This window comes from Eupeodes corollae, chromosome 2, assembly GCF_945859685.1.
Source record: "Eupeodes corollae chromosome 2, idEupCoro1.1, whole genome shotgun sequence".
Classification (NCBI taxonomy): domain Eukaryota; kingdom Metazoa; phylum Arthropoda; class Insecta; order Diptera; family Syrphidae; genus Eupeodes; species Eupeodes corollae.
In genome coordinates this window covers 81,381,950-81,406,123 of record NC_079148.1, presented here as the reverse complement: position 1 = coordinate 81,406,123, position 24,174 = coordinate 81,381,950, and the positions used below count along the sequence as shown (strand labels likewise).

Sequence of the window (24,174 nt, the reverse complement as noted above, 5' to 3'; positions counted from 1 at the left end):
TACAAGTTCAATGAAGTTTTGTGACTTTTCTCAATTTCACTTTCTATATTGGAAAGAGAACTCGCGTTAAGCTCTTCCCAAATATTTTGTATAAATATTTACCCTTAGGAAAGCTTTTTGCTCCTATCCTGTCTACATGAATGTATTTGGCTATTACAATAAGCCAAACTGTTAAATTACATATATTTTTCTTGCTCGCACGTATGCAATATGCTCTATTTATGTTGTTTCACTTCTTAAGGAGTAAAAGTCTTAACCTACGTCACGCGCTTTTCATAAAAACAGTCAATTTTTGTCCAAATTTCGTCGTGCTCGGATCAGATTATTTTTTGGTTATTCTTATGGTGAAAAATATCAAATAGTGCATCCGTATGTACTCACAAAAAAAGTATTTTTATCACAAAAACGGATAACTACAAAAACTGTGAAACCTAGCACAAGGAAAAAACGATTAATCTTAATTTTGTAACAAATCAATCTTTTCGAATATGTTACATTCTTTTGGGGGTGGTGAGTTTACACATCAGGGTTCTATTTTTAAATATTTTTCTATGTCTCTAGGCTAAAGTGCTGAAAAAATCATAATTCTTGACTAATGGTATATAATAATAGTCAATTTTGCATATTTTCAATAAAAATCTGGATTTAGTTTATTGAGCCTCCCATTTTGATTTTAGTGAGCTTTTTCATAAATTGGCTTTTTTTAAAATCATGATTTTCCTCTCGTGTTATTTTGTATTTAGGTTTCAAGCAATAGAAAAAGAAAAAAACATTCATAATAAAATTATAAAAAGCACAAAATTTTCGCGCAGGAGAGAACGATAGAGCTTTTACGTTACACCATAACCATCCCTCTGAAGTCTGATAGACTATAATATAGTCCACTATATTGTGGGAAATTTAAAGGGTGGAAGTGAAATAGTTTTGAAAAAATGAAGCTTTATTTTGTTTTATGTTCTTTTGATGTGTTTCGTCGACCGGAATTCATGGTCTTTGTATTTGCCTTTTGGCTTTGTTTATGTTGAAAGTGTGTAAGCAGTTAGTGTTTTTATTTTGATTTTAATTTTTTTGCTTATTTGTACACCCCCAAGAGGATGTTGTTTGCTGGAGCTGTTGAAGGACGAAGAGATGATGCATGATAAAAACATACATACAAATGTTTCGGTGACCCTTGACCAAGGCCTTGCGCTTGTGCCCTTAAATTCATTCAGTTTCTGACCGCATGTAGCGTGGGAGGTTCATAACAATGTTATAATATTATATTTGTTTATAATTTGATGGATTGCTTCAAAAAATTCAAAGCGTTATTGTTTAATTACATTATTATTATGTTGTCAACTGGCCTGCTAGCCAAAATTTACATTCTAAATTTCTTGACAATTTAGAAGAAAAAGGTCCTTTTTCCAAATAGATGTGTAGGTATATTTTAAGTGTATTTTTGTAACTAAATTTGTCGGCTTATTACTTTGCATCGTTTTCATTATCAGAAAACTATTTGTAAAAATTCTAAACGGAGTTTAGACTGAATACTCGAAAAGAAAAAAAGGATGCATTTTTCTTAATTATCGTTGGTCGACAATGTTTTCTTACTGGAAATAAAATTGCACTTTTGTAATATGTTTTGGTGGCCTTAAAATATTTATATATTCAGTTTCATACAATATTTGAAAAATCTTCATAAGTTGTTAGATTTCACCTGTCTTACAAAAATTAGAAATATCATTTATACAAAAACAGCTTTTAATGGAAGAAGTTTTATAGTAAGTTTTTCACTTGTAACTAATCAACTGTCTAAACAATTCTATTACACCTATTAAGTTTTTCAAATATGCATATCAAACAAATTTTAAATATTGTTAAAAACGTGTATTTTTAAAACTTCGGAAAATAGTTAAAGTTTTGAAATCAGAACTAGAAATTAACTATATACATTTACATATGTATATATATCTTAAATTTAAACTTACACTTAAAAACAGCTTTTTTTGTTATTTTCAAATTCGTATTTTAATGTGATAAAAACATTTAAAAATTAGGACATACAAAATGTAATTTCGTATACCAGAGTATTTAATAGTTGTACCAAAATGGTTCATAAAACCAATAAAAGAGGCTGGAATGCGTCCCACGCAAATATCTTCCTATTGATGCACTTCAGAATAATTTATATTTTGCCGTGAACCAAATTGTCTAATAATTTTGAAAATTATGTATTTAGATAATCAACAATACAAATAATTTTTTTTTGTAAGCTACCGAACTAAAAAAAACTGTTTTGATGTTCAGTAGTATTTCCTATAGGTTTCCATTTTTGTAAAAAAGGGTGTCCTTTGGATATGGACAAATATTAAAAAGAATGTTTTGCATTGGATATACCCAATAAAAACAATATAAAAGTGAATTTTCTAAAAATAATTCTTTTTACCTGTGTTGCGTTTCAGAAGAACTAAGTCTTAAATACATTACACCTAACTATGCATAATATATTTGTATATGAATTTCTTTTCTGTCAATACACAATGAACTTGAACAAATTATTACTTTTATTTAATTGAATTAATAAATTGTACATATGTATCTATAACATAACATTTATTAAAAAAGAAATGTTTGATTCGGATATAGCGACATCCGCAAATAACGAAGTACAATTTTTTTTAATAATACAAATATTATTATATTTTTCATAGAATGCAATAATTTTGAAGTTGAAATATTTGAGTTGAATATCATTTTTTACCAATTTTTAGTAATAGTTTTCGCAAGTTTTTATTTTATATAAAAGGATTGACTAGTGGATTTTACTCCAAATTTTACCAAATACATATTACCAAAAAAAGTTAATTTAAAAAATCTAATTTGAAGTCAACATATTTATTTGTTGCTATTATATCGAGTCGAAAGTCCATGCTTACCAATTATTTTAAGTTTTTAATTGTTCCAAGAGAAAATATTAAATATGTGCGAGACTTTAAATACCTTGTCATTACTGTTACAAATAATTTAAATATGGAAAAACACTTGAAGGAGAAATTGGTTAAGGCGAAAACTGCTAATACTATGACATAGAAAAAATGTTTTATGAAAAAGTGTATAGCACAGTGTAACAATTTTAAAGTATTTGAAGCAATAGCTAAGAGCATACTTTTATATGGATCGCGGGTATGGGGATGTAAAAATTACAATTCGGTTAAAAAACTCCTAACGCACTTTATAAAAAGACTATTTCCTTTGATTCACGGGTCGTTGAAAGAGTGGACATAAAAGCAATATAATATCAAAATAGTTGGTATCGAGAGTGCCAAGATCTTGCTGAGGAATGTCAAATTAATTTTAATTTACCCATCGAGGATTTAACAAACGCTAAAAACATCTTGTATTAAGTCATTTTAAAGGTTGATGAGAAATGTAGAGCTGAAAATATTGCTCAAGCTTCTAGTTGCTTGTACAGAACAACCTTGCAGTGCACAATTATTTTAAGGATTCCAATAATGACCATGTGATTTCTATGATGATCAGACTACGTAGTGAACTAATAGATTTAACTTTCATTCCATACAGACCGGATTCGCCCCTAGAGTGTAAAATAGGCAACCTACCATTTTTAGAGAAATCAAATTATCGGAAGATCAAATGATAAGTTTATGGAACGAAATTACTGTTATCAAATTTTAAGAATTTTGCAAAACTGCGCTTAGATATAGAATTACTTTAATGAACCAAGATTTCTGATTGTGTTTCTATTCACTGTTTTTATAATACTTATAATCTATTATGAACTGTACATTGTTAACAAATTATAAATAAATAAATAAAAATAAATTGAGTGGCGCAACAGTCCGTTTGAAAACTAGGGCCTAGTGACTGACAACTCTCAACCATTCCTGTGTGCGAGTACTGTTGTCAGGGATGGAAGGGACCTACAGTTTTAAGCCGAATCCGAAGGTGAAAAATTTGAGAAAGCACTTTTCAGGACAAGAATTACTCTTGGAGACTTTGTTAATTCCTCGCAAGAGGCAGTACCCGTGAAAAAAACTTTAGGTGGCATAGGCAGGGATAGAACCCAAGACCTCTCGCATGACAGTTTTTGTTTAATTCATTTTTATTAATTCATTCTTAACCTATCTTAAAGCTAGACACAAATTCATAAAACTAGCCTAATTATCCATAACTTACAACTAACTTAATGGTCCCATACGGACACTCTTAGTTTAACTATAACACTTAAAACTAATGCCTTTCGGCCCTAAGATCTATTTTACTTCATTTAAATTTTATTTATTTTTGTATTTATTAGAAAATTTGAAAACAAAAACTAATATAAATATCCTTTTTTATTTTTACTTACAAACTACTAAAAATAACGTCCTTAAATAAAACTTAAACTAGCTTAAACTACCTATTCTACCTATAAACTACTTAGAACTAGAACAACCACAGCAGCAAATCTAACTATCTAACATTTTTGTTTTTCATATTTTGTTGTTTTTTTTTGTTTTTTTGTTGTATTTTTTTTTCGTGCCACCATGCCTATTCTACTTAAAACTAAACCCTAATACTATTAAACAAGTATGTAAGCCGGCCAAGGCTTAAAACCTCATCCCGACTACCCACTATCAAGTGCCGATTGAAGCCACCAAAACTGGTCCGGAACAGAATTGTCTCCGACTTCTGGACATTTAACATCAGTTTCCAGTCGTCGCAATATCGCTGAATCTTGTCGAAATCACGCTGCAAGAGAATTCTAATAACCTCAACCTTTCGGGCCGTTCTGTACGCAATTAGATCGTCGGCGTACGCAATTGCCTTTGTAAGATTACCTATCAGATCGCTGGTGTAAATGCTGAAGAGAATCGGCGAACTCACCGCTCCCTGTTGAAGACCATTTCTAATTGACAACAAACTTTCTACCGTTAAGCATATCATAAAGTATATACAACAATGATTGCTTATGCCAATCCTTCTCAGTTTTAGGTAAGGACCCTCTAACCATACGGTGTCAAAGGCCTTTTCCAAATCAACCAGAACAGCACCTGTGCATTGTTGTTTTGATTTATTCCATTGGATATCAGAAACGAGTTTAGACGCAGCATGAATTGTGTCATGACCCGCCTTGAACCCGAACTGGAATAATTTTGTTGTCCGCAGCCCACTTAGTCAGAGCCCTATTAATGATCTTTTCGAAAACTTTGCTGATGCTCGGAAGAAGACTTATCGACCGAAGATTTGACATGTTGGAGTTGTCCTTTCCCTTTTTCGGGAGAGGATGAACCACAGCGGTCTTTCAATGCACTGGACAATATGCATTATTCAGTGCATAGTTGAAGAGTGTGGTGTAAATGTCAATTGCTTCCATCGGTAAATGTCTTAGTACAACGTTGGATATACCATCGACACCTGCTGACTTTTTGTTTTTTATTGAGTTGAAGATGAGCTGAAGCTCAACCTTCGTCACTAGGAAGGGACTTGCTCCTGTAAGCCACTCTTGTGCCTACGTAGTGCGTCAATAGTCGCGTTTCTGTAAGCGTCCATTTAGTCCCGTTCTTTGTACTTTGGAATTGTCCGTTCCATTGTTCGTTTTATTGTTTCGTCCATCAGTTGTAAATGTTGGTCAATTTCTGTATTTGTCAGGTTTCTGTTGTTTGGTGGGGCTATGTCACTCGAACGAAGTTCTCTCGCTAGGGCGTTGGTGAAACGAGGGCAACACATCTTACTGTAATTGTAAGAATGCGTTGAAACGTATTCCTCCAACTCCACGTGTTCGTTCGGAATCTGCATTACAGCAGCCAGTCCGCAGTGATCACTGTCGTACTCGACTGTCTGTAAGCAGTTTCGAGGGTGATTACCCACTTTGTATGTTACTGTCAGTCTAGTGTCGTACAGCAAAAGATCCAGAAAGGAGCCGCTTCTTGGATACGATGGCTTTTCGGTAGCCAGCAGGTCAACGCCATATTCAACGCTGTAAAGATTCATCAAATTAAAAAGATGATTACCTCTGGGATTACTATGTTGATTTCCCCAATCTTCATGTTTTGTGTTCAAATCACCGGCCAAGACGAAATAGTTTTCTTCCAAGCTCAGTTTCAGTTCCCTAACCTGCGGAGCTCCAGCCGCATAAGCCGCAATCATATACATCCGCTTCCCTTGAGTGAGAGAGATGCATACAACGCAAACTTCTAGCGTCTGGAGCTTTCACAATTCATTGTTGTATATGACTTTATAATTAATGCCTTTTCGTATAAAGAGAGCGACACCGCCCCCTTGAGTGGAGTCGGGCCGGTCTCTTCTTACGATATTGTAATTTTATTAGTCAATTTGTGTTTGTGGTTAAGCTTAGTTTCGCTAGCCATAAACACATCGGGACTGTAGTCTGTCAACACTTGGAACATATCGGCTCTTCGTTCAATCCTAATCAGTGAATTTACATTCACAGCTAGGACTTTTAGGCGCGTCTCCGGCAGCGCGCCCATTATGGTCTAAATTGCGCCAGGCCAGGCAACAAAGAGTAGAGATGATCTACCCTTTTGCCTTGCTCCTTTATCTGACTTTGCAGTCCTGTTAGTTGACCTTGAATGCTCAACAACAAGGCTACAATGTCAGGCTGCACCTCTGGTGCCTTAAGCACAAGGGCATTTGGGGCAACCGTTGGTGGAGCCTGTCTCGTGTTCCCATTCCCTGACACCATTTGGGCGTAGGAAAATTTGGGATCTATAAATTTTTGTGTTGGAGCCTGTCGAACTGTTCGACTTCTTTCGGCTTTTTAACTGGCCTGTTTCTATTTCATTTTTTGGACCTTAGGGCATCCCCTAGAGCTAGCCAGGTGCCCTTGGTTTCTACAAAGGACACACTTGAGCAGGGTCAAATCCTCAACCCGCTCATTCCCCAGCTTGCATTCTCCTTCTTTGTGGGTTTCTCCGCACCTGACACAACGCAACTGCATATTGCAATTGGCATTGGCATGACCAAACCTCTGGCACTTCGTACATTGTAAAATGTCGTCGTGCCTTTTTAATGTCTCCCAGTGTACAGCTTGATTGTCGAGAGATTCGATTCTCTTCACACTCTCAAAACTGCCTTGGGGCGATAATGTTACGAGGAACATTGGCAGCCTATAACCCCCTCGTCTGGACTTCACCGTAGTGAAAGGCTTGACCCAGATAAAATCGAGATCGTCACTGGCTTTTTGGCGGAGCTCAGCTAAGATCTCTTAAACTTTTCACTTTTAGGCGTGCAGCTGAAGAACTCAGCTGTGGCCTCTTTTAGCAACTCTTTCACTAACTTGTATTCGGCCAGTGAGAAGCACTGGACCGAATAATTCTTTTCTTTTTCGTTAGAATTTTAATGAGAAATTTGCCCTTAGTGGCCGACTTACATACCTGTTTAATGTCCTGTATGTCAACCTTATGGGTCCTTATTGGTGGTATTTTTTCTTTGTTAGGCTGTGGTTGTTTCTGGTGTTGCTGCTGCTGTTGCTGTTTCTGCGGCTATTGTTGCTGTTTCTGCTGTTGCTGACTTGTTTGTAGCTGTTGTTGTTGCTGCTGCTTGGCCTTACTCGAAGTGGATGGCCCCTCAGACATTAAGCCTGTCACTGCTGGTAAAACCTTCATTTTTTGTTCCGCTGATCCGGTGATTTTGGTAGCAGGCTTTGTTGTTTTTGTTGTCTTGTTTCAGGCTTTTTTTGTTTCGCCTGTTGCTGCTGTTGTTGTTGTAGGAGCCGTTGTGCTTGTTTGTCCTCCTTTTCAGCTGCCTCTTTTTGTCGGCGCGCTTCAATTTTGTTTCTCAGTGCACTGAGAAGGGGCTCCATCTCCTCCTTCAGCTTTTTTAGCTGGTCCTCATAGGCATCTATTTGCTGCTTTTTTGCCTTCAGCACTTGTGCCAGCTCCGCTTCGTCGGCTTCGTTGTCGTTGGGGGCTTCAGGCACCTCCATCTCCCTTTCCTTAGGCTGCTCTGGCGGCGCTAGGCTTGAGAACCTATTTTTATTTTTACTTTTAGGCGACCTATAGTGCCCCTCTCCACCTTCGGAGACGTAGTCGATGTCACCGTCTGTTTTTTTTGCTGCACTCCTTGTCGCATCGCTCCGCGCTTAGCAGCATTGTTCCTTTCCACCAGGTTAGGCGTAAGTCTTTTCCTCTTAACATTTGAAAGTCAGTCCATTGCACTTACCATCATGCCACGGGTACTACTAACAAATTATAAATACCTTTTTTAATATTGAAAAGTAATTATGTATATCGATGGCTTTTACATTAATTGTGTTTTGTTGTCAATCTGCCGGACGGCAGTCGCCATGCTATAATGCTTTTTGTAAACATTTTTGGTGTGTAATATAAATTTTACTTTAATTCAATAAAATATGAATCTATCTATCTTTCTACAACTATTTTGCAGGTAATATAATTTTTTGTTTGTAAAATAATCGGGGTGACTTTTTTTTGGGTTTATAAAAAAACGTTTTTCGATTTATTTTCCCGCTTATACAAATTCGGCATTGTGCAAGTTTTATTGATATTTGAGCCAATACCAATAGTAAAACCATCAAAATGTACGTCTTTACCTATAAGATGCACTTGAAAGTATATTTTTTTGATTCCATTTATTAGTTTTATACTTACATATTTATATGTAAATAACTAAGCTATCTATGAAATTATAGTTTGTTATTACATTTCAATTTATTTTGTTATTCAAGTAATTTGAAATGCCACATAAATACAGAAGAAGGATTACCATGTCTTGGTAAAATTATAAAATTATCTACTTATGTATCTATAAAATTTTTTCTAAACCGGTTTTTTTCGATATTACCATCAATAATAATTTCTTAACTCGAAACAAAAACTGTATAAAATTATACCATTCTAAAATCAATAGATGTACATTGTACAGTACATACATACATACATTTTTTGTTAATGCTGCGATTGAGTTCTACTTGGGCATTAAGGTTTTAAACCGATTCAAATTAGATTTTTATTAATTTTTTTTATTAAGTAAGTAAGTAAGTATTCATTTATTGATTCGTTGTTTTGATAAATTTGTTAACAATTGAATGAATTTAAAGATATGGCATTGCCGTCAGCTCGGTTAGCAATTTCATATAAATATATAAGTATAAAAAGTGTTTTTCATTACAAAATAATAAATAAGTATAACTATTCAAATTCAGATATTAGCAACATCCTATACTTGGAAATATCTTTCAAGAATGATGCGAGGGGTTTCCAGTTCGTTTCGTTCAAAAGTTTTATTGTTTCTTGCATTGTTAATGTTCTTTGTCCGCAATACGATATCCGTTTAGATGCGAAAATGGGACATATACTGATAAAGTGAAAGCAGTCTTCTGAGGATTTAAGATTACATAAGAAACAAAATTGGTTGAAACTTCCATTGAAGGTCCTCCGTTAAGTCGTAAGAGTTCGCATCTTGCTTTAAAAATTAAGGAGATTTCGTTGAAGCTCAGTGAGTCTTGGAAGTAATTTCTTGATTTAAGCTCACATTGAGTTGGGAGTACAACACTGTACTGAGTTTTCGTGCTTTCCAATTATGCGATAGAGCTGCTCCTTTAAATCAACCAAGTTTCTTTCTTCTATCAAAATTTCCTCATCAAAACTGATTGCCATATTTTTCCATTTCCTCATCCACCAATCCTCATTTCTTATTTCGCAGCATTTTTTTGGATAGTCGCTCATCTGGTTGATTACAAATTTTTACGATATAATCCGCCTGAGTCTTCGCAGAGAGTGGGACTCGTTTTTTTATTACCTTAACTTCTTTTAATATAAAAATACCGTTTTTGTTTTTAAGTTTTTTACAGAATGAATAAATTGATTTATACCGTCTTTATAAAATTTGATGGTCAAAAATATCAACATTTTTATTTTGGTTTAAAAAAAAAACAAATATTTTTTACTTATTTTTTCAAAATTCAAGATCTTTTTATCATAATTTTTTACGAAAAATACTGTCTACTAAAAATATTTTCAAACTCAAATTATAAAAATGTATATACAAAAAATTGGTTTAAAATAAACCGCTCTAACGATTTCAAACACATTTTTTTATAAATCAAGCCATTACATAACCCCTCACGCTGTATAACTATTGTCCTTTGGACAGCCGATTCTATTGTCCTTTGGACAGCCGATTCCGAATAAATAAATGACTCAACAAGAAGTTAATTTTAATCTTAATTTTATTATCAGATTGCGACCGTGCGATCATAACGACTTCTACATTCAGAATGAATGGTTATAAAGATGTAAATGAAAATGAAAAGTATAGACAAAGAGAAGGACAGATAGATACATAAAAGTGAATACACGGATGTTAGGATAGGAAGTATACAAATGAAGGAATGAATACAGGGATGACAGCTCGGCCCTTTCTGACTTCAACTCGTCCCGAGTTACTCTGTGTTATGGTTCAGATTTTGGTCTTCTTCTTCGGTGTCGTAATCTTCGTCGATCTCTGGATATAGAGCACACCAAGGTTTGAGTTTATCGCTGCTAACTACTGTAGTAAACTTGCGCTTAACTTTCACTCCATCAATGTTCTCCACGACATAACGATCGAATCGCAGAACCTTTGTCACCAAGTATGGACCCTTATATTTGTTTTCTAGCTTCCGAGACTCGCCTGTACTTTGGATCGGACTTTCGATGAGCACAAGATCTCCTTCCTCGTATTTGTGTGGCGTTTTGTATTTAGCGTTGAATCGTTTCTTCCACTTTTCTCTTGCTATTTCAATATTTTTGATTGCTTCTTCACGTTTCTCATTAGCTGGTGGGTTGTCAGCGAGATTGATGTCGTCCTCATGAAGTGCTGATAACAATTTATTGCCACTGATGTCACGGAGTGGAAAATCGTATATGAGTTCAATCGGAGAAAATTTTGTTGTCGAATTAGTTTTAGTGTTTATTGTCCACTTCAATTCACGGAGCTTGGTATCCCAATCTTTAACATCGTTGAATGAAGTTCTTAAATAGGCCAATATGCTTTGGTTCACTCTCTCAGCAAGCCCGTTTGCTCGTGGAGTCCTCACTGCTACTTTAATATGTTGTATTAAATTATGGTTACAGAAGTCTTCAAACAAAGCCGAGGTGAATGCAGTTCCTCGATCGGTGACAATTGTTTCTGGTACACCGAAACTCAATGTCAAATGGTTCAGCGAATCGATGACAGGCTTACTTTTTGTTGATTTAACAGGAAATATAATAGAATACCTTGTAAGAGCATCGACAATAACAAGTATATGTTCGTTTCCACGACGACTTTTGATAAATGGTCCCAGATGATCCATATGTAAGACCTGAAATGGAGTTTTAGGAATATCCATTCCATGCAGTTGGCATTCTTTCTTTTTCGGATCACGACTATAGCAGCATTCAATACATGACCCTATGAATCCCTTAACAAAATTTCGAGTTCTAGGAAACCAGAAATGTTGTGAAATTCGTTTGACTGTTCCATCGACGCCAGGGTGTCCTATGTCATCATGACACAGTTTCACGACTCGCCAACGCATACCACGAGGAATAACTAGCAAAAGTTTGTTTCCATCACCTTTCTTATAGAGTCGATTGGATTTCACTACGTACTCGCTACAATATTTCGTCTGTTGACTTGACTCTGTTTTCCCAGAGAGAATGTTCATTATTTGAAGTAATTTTTCGTCTTGTTTTTGCATTGTCCACACCCAATCGCTTTCAGAGATTCGTACATTCATTATGCAGGCACCTATGTCTTGTGGTTCATGAACGGTTTCTACCGGAGCACGGCTCATCGCATCAACATGCCTCATCGCCTCTCCAGGTCGGTGGATAATGTCAAAATCATATTCCAGTAGTTTTAGGAACCAGCGGGCTATACGTGGTATAAGTGGTTTCGTTGATCTCAAACTTGATATTGCAGAGCAATCGGTAGCAATCGTGAAATGTTTTCCAAGGACATAAATGCGGAATCGTTCACATGCCTCGACTACAGCCATCACTTCGAGTTCGTAGCTGTGATATTGACTTTGGGATTCGCTACATGCCCGACTGAAGTATGAAACTGGTTCTAGCTGCCCATTTTTGTTCTCTTGAAGGAGAATCGCTGCGAGGCCCACGTTGCTGGCATCAGTGTGAATATGATGCTCCTTATTTACATCATAGATTTTAAGCACTGGTTCTTCTGTCAAAATGTGTACAAGCTTTCGAAACGCATTCTCACAGTCGGTTGACCACTTGAACACGGCTTCCTTTCTTGTCAGGCGAGTCAAAGGTGTTGCAATATGGGCGTAGTTGGCTACGAACTTCCTGAAAAATCCAGTGAGACCCAAAAATCTTCGTATCAACGTTGGGTTAGTCGGTACTGGATATTCACGAATAGCGTTTGTTTTGTTCTTTCCTGCCACAGATGTAAGAACTTCTTCGACGGTCGGCATTGCCCAAGGTCGCTTTTCTGTAATTGCGTTCAACTCACGGTAGTCCACACATAGCCGCTCTTCACCGTTTTGTTTCCGAACAATAACAATTGGTGATGCATACGAAGATGTAGCTGGACGAATTATGTCTAAATCAAGTAATTCCTGAACAATTTTGTTCACAGTTTGTTGTTTTGGGAAAGGAATAGCGTATGGTTTTTTTTCGATCGGTTTGTTTGACATGAGCTTAATTTTCAACGACGTGCACTTCCCACGGTCTTTTAAATTATCACCGAAACAACCCGCAACGAATTCAAAAGAGCGATTAATTTATGCTTCTCCTCTGCGGAGAGTTGATCACCAAAATCGATTTTTTCATGGTCAAGCGCAATTATTTCACAATGTCCGTTTTTGATTACGACGCGGCCTTTACCCAGAACATCGACTCCAATTATAACATCGTACGACATCACCTCATCATCGATGACCATGAGTTCACTCTTAAAATCAGACCCGTCAATTGTTATCGGCACCATCAATTTTTCGCGACACTCAAATTCGCCTCATGCAAATCCAACGAGTTTTTCATTGCACGGAACGATATTATTTTTGAAATTCGCGGACAATTTTCTACGTACAAGCGAGAAGCTACTTCCGGAGTCAATTAATGCAACACATTTTAAGTTCTTGATAAAAATTGTTTTCAATGTTTCTTGGCGCGCACTATTCGTGATTGTATTAATTGGGGCTCTACTTTCCTTTGAGGTTGGTTACAATGCCTTTTAACGTGTCCGCGTTCGCGACAATTGTAGCAAATAGGTCCCGAATTCTCTCGTGGTTGACCACTGAATTGCATTTGTGGAGCTTGAGCATAATGTGGTGCATTCACATAAGGAGTTTCACTCGCGCACACCCGGTTCAGAGTTTTCAGTAAATCGCAACACTTTGGGAACGAGCAAGCCGACAGCATTCTACGCAACCCATCATCGTACAGCCCGTTAATTACATAACTTATAATCGCGTTATCATCGAGACAACCGCGACGACCGACTGACAACACTATAATAGAATTCAATTAGTGTTTCACCTCTCATTACGCGCATTTGCATCATTTGTCTATGTACATCGGCTGTATTAATATCGCAAGGAAAATCTAACATGAAGGCATTCACAAATTCGGGCCATGATTTAAAAACATTTTGTGCGTCAATCCACAATTTTGCAGCCCCTTTCATTTTACATTGCACTGCGAACAGAACGGATGCTTCGTTCCACTGATACGCGATTTTTAATTGTTCCACGCGGTCGACGAATTGTGTGGAAGAAAGACTTCCATTACCGGGTTCAAACTCTGGAATTACACAAAGTAAATCGCGAATGTTAACGTTTTGTGAAGGCGGCAACTCGGTTTGTGTTGATTTTCTATTTTCAAAATACAGTAACTCATTCGCGACTCTATTTACTCCAGCCGACGAAAGAGAAACAGAAATGCTTTCGGGCACACACACATTGGATATACATGTCGGTGGCTGTTGTGTTGCCAGCAATGGCAGAGACAGAACATTGGTAGAGCAGGACGGCTGCATGGTTGGATTTTGATTTCTCGTGTTAGTGTTCGTTTGCATTGTTGGAGACGGCGGCATAACGGTTGATCTAGAAGCGACGAGACCACTCGTTCGCGTCGTTTGGCTGTTTCCGACGACCGTTACATTCTGTGCATTCGAAACCACTGAGCACGTTTGCGCGTTGTTATTTGCTGCCTCCACTTCGCTCACTAGCCTCGAATTGTCCTTTTGGAGACTCGACGACAGTTGGATGACGGTAGTAAGTTGTTGGGTCAGCAACTCCATTGAACGTTGGAGTGCACTTACATCATCCCTCAACCTAACTACGTCCGTCTCGTCTTCCCGCTCTTCATTCTGACCCAATTGGCTTTCGGACGCGACCGATTCTTGTGCCTTTTGTACTTCTTCGAACTGGTAGTTACTGAGACGATTGATAAGTTCGATTTTGCTTCCCGTCGTTTTATCCTTAATTCCCGCACTGTGCACTTGTTAAAGTCCATATTTATTTTCACTACCTTAAACTTTTATTAATTATTTGTTATAAGATATATCCCACTTCTGATATTGTCCTTTGGACAGCCGATTCTATTGTCCTTTGGACAGCCGATTCCGAATAAATAAATGACTCAACAAGAAGTTAATTTTAATCTTAATTTTATTATCAGATTGCGACCGTGCGATCATAACGACTTCTACATTCAGAATGAATGGTTATAAAGATGTAAATGAAAAGTATAGACAAAGAGAAGGACAGATAGATACATAAAAGTGAATACACGGATGTTAGGATAGGAAGTATACAAATGAAGGAATGAATACAGGGATGACACTATTGTCTCATTCGTCAGGTTTAAAACGACATATTCGTAAGGGAATTGAAAGCAAGGCAAGTTTCTAGTATCTGATTGGCCACCTGCCAAAAACTTGCATTCCAATTAAGGCAAATATGTTGTAAAGTTGACTGGAAAGTTTGTCAAGAATGGGCAGGTTTAGGCAACATAAGGGACTTCATTTGCAGTCAACTTCATTCTTTGAACGTACATTTTGACTGAATTTCAAATTCAGAACTTTATTTCGCAAACCTCTATTTTAAGTTCATAGTACAAAAAGTACCAAACAAAATATTTTCTAAAAAAACTCATCAAGCAAGCTACAAGTCCACCACGATTTGTATTTTGTATTGCAAAGAAATATTAGCTATTTCTTTTCCAAATTGGCAAGGAACCCCTTTACAGAATGCACAAAGTTGTGAATAAATTAAATAAATCATATAGTAATAAAGTTCAGCTTTCAGATGAATGAAAAAACATGATCAACGGTCATTTTGATAGAAGTAGACTTGACTTAATAGTTAGAGAGATTTTTCTTGACTAACTTTCCAGGATATTTTCCAGTAAATTTGCCTTAATTGGAGGGATATTTTTTGACAGCTGGCCAATCAGATACTAGGAACTTGCCTAAATTTCAATTCCCTTATGTCGTCTGCACCTGCCCAATGTCCCTAATTACCAAGTCCAGTCTACTTATGACAGTTGATCATGTTTTCTCATTTAACTGAAAGCTAAATTTTATTTCTCTATGATTTATTTATTTTCTGATGTTTTCTGTGAAAGAGTTAAAATAGGAGTAAGTAATATTTTCTTAAAATAATAAATACAATTGGTAGTTTCCGCGCTATCAACTAAAGGTAGAGGCTAGTGAAGTAAAGTTCCGAGTTAGAAGTTTATAACACTTGAAAAACAAATAAGTTGCCTTGGTCAAAATTTACGTTCAAAGAATGCAGTTGACTGGAAAATGCTATCTGAACCTGCCCATTGTTTATTTAAATTTTCATTTTTCTGCAAATACGATAATTAGAATAGGATTTTTTTTTTGTTTTATTAAAAAAAGTAGATTTTTTTATGTGAAACTTTACACATTTATAAAGTGCATTTTGAGAAGAAACTAATTTTTAAAGTTACCAATCTTCCAATCACTCCAGAAATGTAATTGGTCGCTATATCAGTTTTCATATGGATACCCATTCATTACAGTCGAACCCATAACTCGAACTTTCTTAAGTCGAATTTCTCTATAACTCAAAATTTTATTGAGAACTTTGATCTTTCAACCTTATTTTCATAAATTTTGCCCTCCATAATTGGAATTTCTGGATGTCGAATAAATCGAATTTTATAGATAGATTCTGTTTGATACTAAATAGTCTCCTTAAATCGAACTTTTTATCCTATTGGGGAAATCCCATTTTATTTAACCTCTTTTTCGAAATTTACTAATTATTATTTTTTTATTTTTACTATAATTATTTTAGACGTTTGTTCAGTAGATATATTCTAAATTCTTTGCTCTTATTTGGTAAACCCCTTTTTGTTTCAATTTTTTGAAAAATACTTGAGCCTTATGTGATTAATTTCTTTAGTTTTGTTTGAAGAAGAGGGAGGGCTATTCAGAGTTTGTATGGTTTTCATTTGAACTTCGGTTTTGAACGGGTTACTAGTTTTTATGCCCAAAAGTTCCTAGTTTTGTTTATGTTTTTTAGTTGGAAAAGCAGCAATTCACTAACTTTTGTCTCATTTCTTTAAATCGAAGTTCGACTTATGGAAGTTCCACTGTAATTATATAGTTTGTGTTATACATATTGGTATGAACCTAGAAAATTTCCATGAGTATGATTACTTCAACATTCGTTGAAGAACGAACGTGATAGGTTTTTTTTTTAATGAATTACTACATATCTTTCTGTTGCTTGATGAATTTCATTTTGCGGACGAAATAAGCTTTTTTCACTGAACATCGTTATATAACCCAAGTTAAAGCATTATGATTCTATCATCATCTATGGTGTACATTCCATAAACGTGGATTAGAAATTACAAAGAAAATTCTTTTTCGTTCTCGTAAACCCATGTCATTTTTTATAATAATTAAATTCCTTTTCAACCCTCAAAATCATATATTGGGTGCAAAAGTTTTTATAGCAACACTCGATATCGCCTCTCCCCAGAGCAAAGATGTTAACCGCACAGTTGATTAAGTCATATTTTTTAAATCTTGCAGATTCCGAATTCAAGGAACGCCTTATTGGAAACGTAAAAAAAGAAGTGAAACAATTGATGGAAGAAGCTGTAACCAAAAAGTACATACATGAGGATAGCAGTTCGGTGACTTCTTTATGCGCAGCAGTTGAAGCATGTTTGAGTCAGGGATTAAAACGACGTGCTCTGGGTCTTTTCAAGACGTCTTCAACAACAGCATTGCTTCAAAAAATTGCAAAAAATTGCCCAGAAGCTGATTATATAAGCCAAAAAGTTCAAGATATTGAAAATGTTGAGCCAAGCAAACGGTCCTCATCAAGCAGTGACAGCTTGATTAAGCCACAAATTCTCAAAAAGTCCAGTAGTAGTTCGGTGACAACTATCAATACAATTCCACCAACTCCAGTTGTTAAGTAAGGCTAAAAATTAACAGTTATAAGTACAAATGTATTTCTTTTTGTTTTTGTTAAGATACCTTTGGATTCGATTGGCACTGTACGAAAAGCGCTTGTCAAAAATAATTGAACATTTGGTGAACAACGCAAGTAATTACTACGAACGAGACGCATTAGTATCGAATCCAGATTATGGATCAATATTGAGCTCACTTTTGGTGGGCCCATGTGCTCTTGAGTTTACGCGGACAAAGACAGTCGATCATTATTGGTCGGATCCGCATGCTGATGAATTAGTATGTTATTTTTTATTATTTTATTATAATTAAAAACAAAATTGATGCTCTTCTTTTTAAAATACTTGTTTCAAGGTCCAACGGCATAGAATAAGCTCAGGAAATCGAACACCTCCCTCATGTCAAAGACCTATAATTAATTTTAAAAGAAGTCTTCACGCTAGTTCAGAGGACTGCAGTAGTGGATCGTTTAAGTCGAGCTCTTCAGCAAGTGCAGCTAAAGATTATGTAGAGTCATTACATCAGAATTCTAGAGCAACTCTTCTTTATGGGAAAAATAATGTCATGGTTCTTCCTGTAAGTAAAAATATTCAAAAACCAAGGTATCTGCAAGTTTTTTTAAAACTAGCATTTACAATTTTGTATTTTTATAAATTTTAAACTTGCATTTATTTTTTATTTTTATTGCCCAACTGAAATTTTTTGTTGCGTAATTATAGAAAGAAATAGATGAACCAATGCCAGGATATTTAAGCCTACATCAAAATGTTCAATTTCTGACGATAAAATGGACACCGAACCAATTAATGAATGGATATAACGAATCCGAAGGCACTGACAAAAGCTTCTATTGGGCCTATGCATTAAATATAAATGTCGATGACATTGTTTACGTTCATTGCCACCAAAATCGGGGTGAAGACACTGGTGGTACTATTATTCTTGTTGGCCAAGATGGAGTTCAACGACCTCCAATTCATTTTCCCGAAGGTGGTCACATGCAGGCTTTCCTAAGCTGCTTGGAAACTGGCCTCCTACCACACGGACAACTCGATCCACCACTATGGTCACAACGTGGAATAGGTAAATTATTTCCTTGGCCAAAGTTTGGTCATCGACGGATTTTACCTTCAGTGATGGAATCCTCCGAAGAGACTCCAATTGATTATGTCTTCCGAATTGTAAGCAAGAGCAACCATCAGGAGTTCTGTAAGTATAAATAATTTTGACATTGAATTTTACAACAACTTTATGCTTTATTTTCAAAAAAATAGTGGCTTCACATCCTATCCTTGAAATTGGAAGAACAAGTCCTAGAAGAACCCTACTAAGCAGCTGTTCCACAAATGGAAGCAGTGATTGCTCGAGCAAGAGCATGTCTATTGACCAAGCTCTTTCTGAATCTCCAAAGGTAAAGTTATTATTTAACTAGTGTTAACTTGCTAGATTTTCCTATTTAACAGGCTATTCATAACCAAACAGCAAGCATAGAGCTGGTTTGTTCTACTATGCGTCGGCAGATAATTTCTAGAGCTTTTTATGGATGGTTGGCATATTGTAGGCATTTGTCCACAGTTCGAACTCATTTATCTGGATTGGTTAATGGACGGATAACACCTGACTGTAATCTCTAACCAAATAAAATATAGAAAGGATTTGACAAAAAGTCTGTATATTTTCAGTGGGTGTGGATGAGGAAGGCTTGACTAGGGCAAGATGGGAGGAATTGCAGGAGGATGGAGTTATTACTAATGAAGCTGAAGTCTATAGATTGGTATACTTTGGTGGTGTTGAACACGAGATCAGAAAAGATGTTTGGCCTTATCTGTTGGGACACTATAGGTGTGTCAAAATAACCTTTTATATTATTTTATAATTTTATTTTTATCAAACCAGCTTTGGGACATCACGGGCAGCACGTCAAAAATTAGACGAAACCACAAAGCATTACTATGAAACTACAATGAGTGAATGGTTGGCTGTAGAAGCTATAGTCCGCCAACGCGACAAAGAAAAGAATGCTCTTGCCAAATCAAAACTTAGTTTGGGAAGCGGTGCCAATAGCGGAAAGATTACAGATGAAATCGAAGCTGATGTTGACAACGACGTGTTTGAGGATAATGATGATTCTTCGGATATATCTGATCCAGGAGATTATGCTGAAGACGACCCCCTAGAGCGAAATGGTAGACCTCATGTTCAACAAAGCTCAGATTCAGGAAACGCAGAAGATGTCGATGCCATGAATAACCAGCCAGATAGCAAAGAGGATTCTAATAATGATCCTAAACCTGAACCTGAACAAGAAGGAATACGTATCCAGGAAAATTGTTTCTCCAATGACGAAGGCCAAGCACAACAAAACAACGCTGAAACAGATGGAAACCAGGAGGAAGCTGCTGCCATGAGTAATCTTTCTATTCCGAGATCACCTTCTACATCCTCATATGAAACAGTGGGAAATGAGTTCACCGACACGGCTGAAATACCCAATGTTTTGACACAAACTGATCAACCATCGTCATCGAATATTCCAGAGTTCCATAGTGTAGACGATATTCAAGGGCAGCTGAATGATGCCATTGAAGAACCATGCTCCTTAGAGAATCAAATACCAATTGATGGTGAAATCGATGACAACGAAATTCTACCCCCGCATGCGGCTGTGATTATTACAGATGCCTCGATTGATGTTGCACATTTCGAAAAAGATATAAGTCCGGAACGAAAAAGAACTCACCTTATGTCACCCGTCCATGAAGATGGAAATTCTCTTGATGCTTTGCAAGAACCAAAGTCTGCTTGTGTTTCACCAGCCAGTTCAAATGGAGGTGTTTATTCTGTAAGTAAAGATAAGAACTCTTTAAGTATTTTATTTAAAAAATTAAATTGTTTTCTCAGTGCGAACTTCTTGAAAATTTTGGCCTGAATTTGCATCGTATAGAAAAGGACGTTCAGCGGTGTGACAGAAATTATTGGTATTTTGCAAATGAGAATTTAGACAAACTACGGAATGTTATTTCGACGTAAGTCAGCAAATATTAACTAAATGATGTGTAGTTTCACTAATGTTTTTTTTTTTTGAAGATATGTATGGGAACACTTGGATATTGGATATATGCAAGGAATGTGTGATTTGGTGGCTCCTCTTTTAGTAATTTTTGATGATGAATCCTTATCCTACGGTTGTTTTTGTAAGCTTATGGAACGAATGGTAGAAAACTTTCCCAATGGAGGAGCCATGGATATGCATTTTGCTAATATGAGGTAAGTTTATTGTTTTAAAGCATATGACTTTAACCCTAGAAAGATAACCTACGTCGAATTGACGTATAAATCATGTGTATCACCTATGGTCTATGAAACAATCTGTTGAGAACAAGGGCCTAGTGACTTATAACCCTCAACCATTCCTGGGGCGAGGGTTATTTTGTAAGCCCAATTCGAACGGCTAATTTAAGAAAGGACTTTTCATGAGAAGAATTACTCTTGCAGGATTTGTCAATTCCTCGCAAGAGGCAGTACGCAGGCAGGGATTGAACCCAAGACATCTGGAATGATAATCCTACGCACTACCCATCACGCCGCAGGTACTACGCCGTATTTGAATTAGGGCCATCAAAAACCATGTAATTTTATTGTCAGAAACAACACGTATCCGATGCGACGTGAAAATTATAGATGACGTTGACTAAACTAAACACTGTAGAACCTTACAGTAATAAAACTAATGATTATTAGTAGAACCTTACAGTAATAAAACAAATGACTACTAAAGGTAGCGAATTATGTCTGGAAGTTTGATGGAGAAGTAGTCAAATTAAATATAAATGGACTATGGGATAAATTTGACTACCTATGCAAAATTAATATGGAACTTTATTTAGTAGAAAAATTAAAATTGTTTTAAAATTAAAACTTCAGATAATATTTTATCTGTACATATGAACATATTATATAGCAACATATGTGAAAATAATAAAAACAAAAAATAAAACTTTTGTTTTTTTTAGGTCCCTCATACAAATTCTGGATTCCGAAATGTATGATCTCATGGATTCTCACGGAGACTATACTCATTTTTACTTTTGCTACCGGTGGTTTCTTTTGGATTTCAAACGAGAACTTATTTACGACGATGTTTTTTCAACATGGGAAGTAATTTGGGCTGCAAAACATGTTGCTAGCGCTCATTTTGTTTTATTTTTGGCTCTAGCTTTGCTAGAAACATACCGAGATATTATTTTGTCAAACAGCATGGATTTTACAGATGTTATAAAATTTTTCAACGGTAAGTTTATTGAATTTTATTTAAAAAATACATCTATTATTTACAATAACTTTTTTAATTTAATATAGAAATGGCTGAACGTCACAATGCGGCATCAATTCTGCAATTGTCCCGTAGTTTAGTTCTGCAGCTTCAAACAATCATCGAAAATAAATAAAAACAATTCAACGGCGCATAAATATATATAATATTATACATACAAATAATAGTAGATACGTACAGTCACAAAAAAGTAGGACAGTTTATACACAGACAAAAATTAAAGTAATGTCTTAGAAGACTTGAAGTAGGTAGAAAAAAAAACAAACATTTAGAAAATTTATTAGAAGAAAGTACAACCTTCCATTTCTTAAAATGAATAAATCAAAACAATATTGGTTTTAATGAAGGAAATTTAATACAAAAAGAAGGTAGAATGGAAATGGAACTTTTTCTGCCACACAGACTATAACACATATCCAACCCACACACATATTATGTGACTGGAGCCAGATATGTCTGAACAAAGATTTGTTGTTGTTATGTTCCCCCAAGAAGAATGAAATAAAGTGCTGAAGGTCTTGAAAGTCATTTTGTGTTAAAAAATGTAATATTAGTCAGTTCAAAAATATAACAAATGCTGTAAGAGATTTATTGAAATTGTCAAAATAAAAAACTTAGACGTACAAAATGTCCATTCAATTTCTTATAACAAAATAAAAGGCAGTTAAACGCGGAAGGTAGTTAAGCTCAAAGGATTTATAACATGGTTTTTATCTTGGAAATTAAAGGTACTAATTTTGGTGAGCACCTTAAGCGAGAGGCGGGTTTACTGTATAGTTAGTTTTTATAATGGTTCACTTTAAGATTCGCGATCTTAGATTACAAATGTGCTACATCGACATATTTCAGTTAAATGTGTAATATTTATGTGTAGGTACATACAAATAAATACAAAACTTAAAATCACAACGAAAAAAGTAATTTCTCACTAAAAATCCCAAAAAAGTTAACATTAATTCAACCAAATAATTCCCAAGAAAATATATTTCCTTTCTATTTACATAAAATTATAAAAAAAATACAATCGCAGACTTTTTAAAATGTAACAATCATATTGCAGTGAACCAAGTTGAATTTATTTTTTGAAAGTTTTTGAATTGATAAGAATGTGGAACACTGAAAACCAATCTATCCTTAATTGACGCTGCTAGGCTTTCAGCAGGGATTTGATTATCAACATTTGACATTAAAAAGTATTCACGTTAGTTTTTTCATATTTGAGGGCCAATTTTTGACTACAAACTTCTCCAAAAGTGATAAACGTCTTAAGCTATTTGACTGTAAATAATTATGAATCGCTGGCAGCATTTTGTTAATGGGCCAAATATATATTAAACATTAATGATTTATATAAAAAATAAAAAAAGTTATGATCTCCAATACTTGCACTGAATTTCAATTAAAAAGAAAAACTATCTGGCTTGAGTTTTCCCAATACAGTACCTTTGTCGTATACCTGTAATGATATTTTCTTTAAATTGTAGCTATTTGTTGTTAAAATTTGTTCATAACAAACTTTTAGGTAAAATATGAATACACGAATTATAATGATATTAAACTCAATATTATTTTTAATTAAAATTCTTATTTAATTTTTTATAAGTATCAACATACCTAAATAATTATTATTACTTTGTTGTAACTTATAAACAAATAAAAGAATAAAACATAGTAAATAACTACTTAAGTGATAAAGAATTAAAAAATTAGAGGTTTAGACATTTATACTTAAAAATATTTTTAAAAAACCGAAGTTGTTAAAAAAGTTTATATATTTACAAATAAAAAAACAATATATATATATAAAATTGAGATATTTTTATAATAAGTTTTAATATTATTTTGTTTCTAATACAATTGATTTCTTTTACAAAAATAAGACAAAAACGAGCATACTACATGAAAAGTTACTTCTATAAAACTACATAAGTTTTTATAGACAGAAAAAACGATTTATTTGAATTTTTTTTACACTGATTTTATTCAGTTATATTTGAAACAGTGAATTTTGAGTAATTATTGTTATTGTAAAATTTAATTAAGAAACATTAATAAGAACAAATAGCGTGAATGTCTCATAAGATATTTTAAAATAAAAAAAAAACAGACAAAATGGAACAAGCAGAAAATAATTTGGAAAGCTTTTAGTAAGCTGGGCACAAACTAGATAAATAAATTAGGTGGCGCAACAGTCCGTTGAGAATTAGGGTCTAGTGACTTACAATTCTCAACCATTCCTGTGTGCGAGACTGTTGTCAGGGATCGAGAGGACCCAGACTTTTAAGCCGAATTTGAACGGCTAATTTGAGAAAGAACTTTTTATAACAAAAATTACTCTTGGAGGATTTGTCAATTTCTCGCAAGAGGCAGTACCCGTAAAAAAAACTATAGATGGCACAGGCACGGGTACAAATAAGAAATATAAA

General features: G+C 35.0%; 1 protein-coding gene across 1 annotated transcript; it reads left to right on the top strand.

Annotated features, from left to right (window-relative positions):
• The first annotated feature begins 288 nt into the window (after positions 1–288).
• On the top strand, positions 289–24,174 carry LOC129945695 (small G protein signaling modulator 2). Its single transcript, XM_056055554.1, has 13 exons — positions 289–510; positions 17,026–17,416; positions 17,475–17,694; positions 17,770–17,991; positions 18,135–18,624; positions 18,690–18,826; positions 18,879–19,038; positions 19,098–19,257; positions 19,312–20,257; positions 20,317–20,441; positions 20,503–20,682; positions 21,429–21,706; positions 21,775–24,174. The coding sequence occupies exons 1-13, from the start codon at positions 489–491 to the stop codon at positions 21,861–21,863; spliced, it is 3,420 nt and encodes a 1,139-aa protein (XP_055911529.1). The 5' UTR covers positions 289–488; the 3' UTR covers positions 21,864–24,174.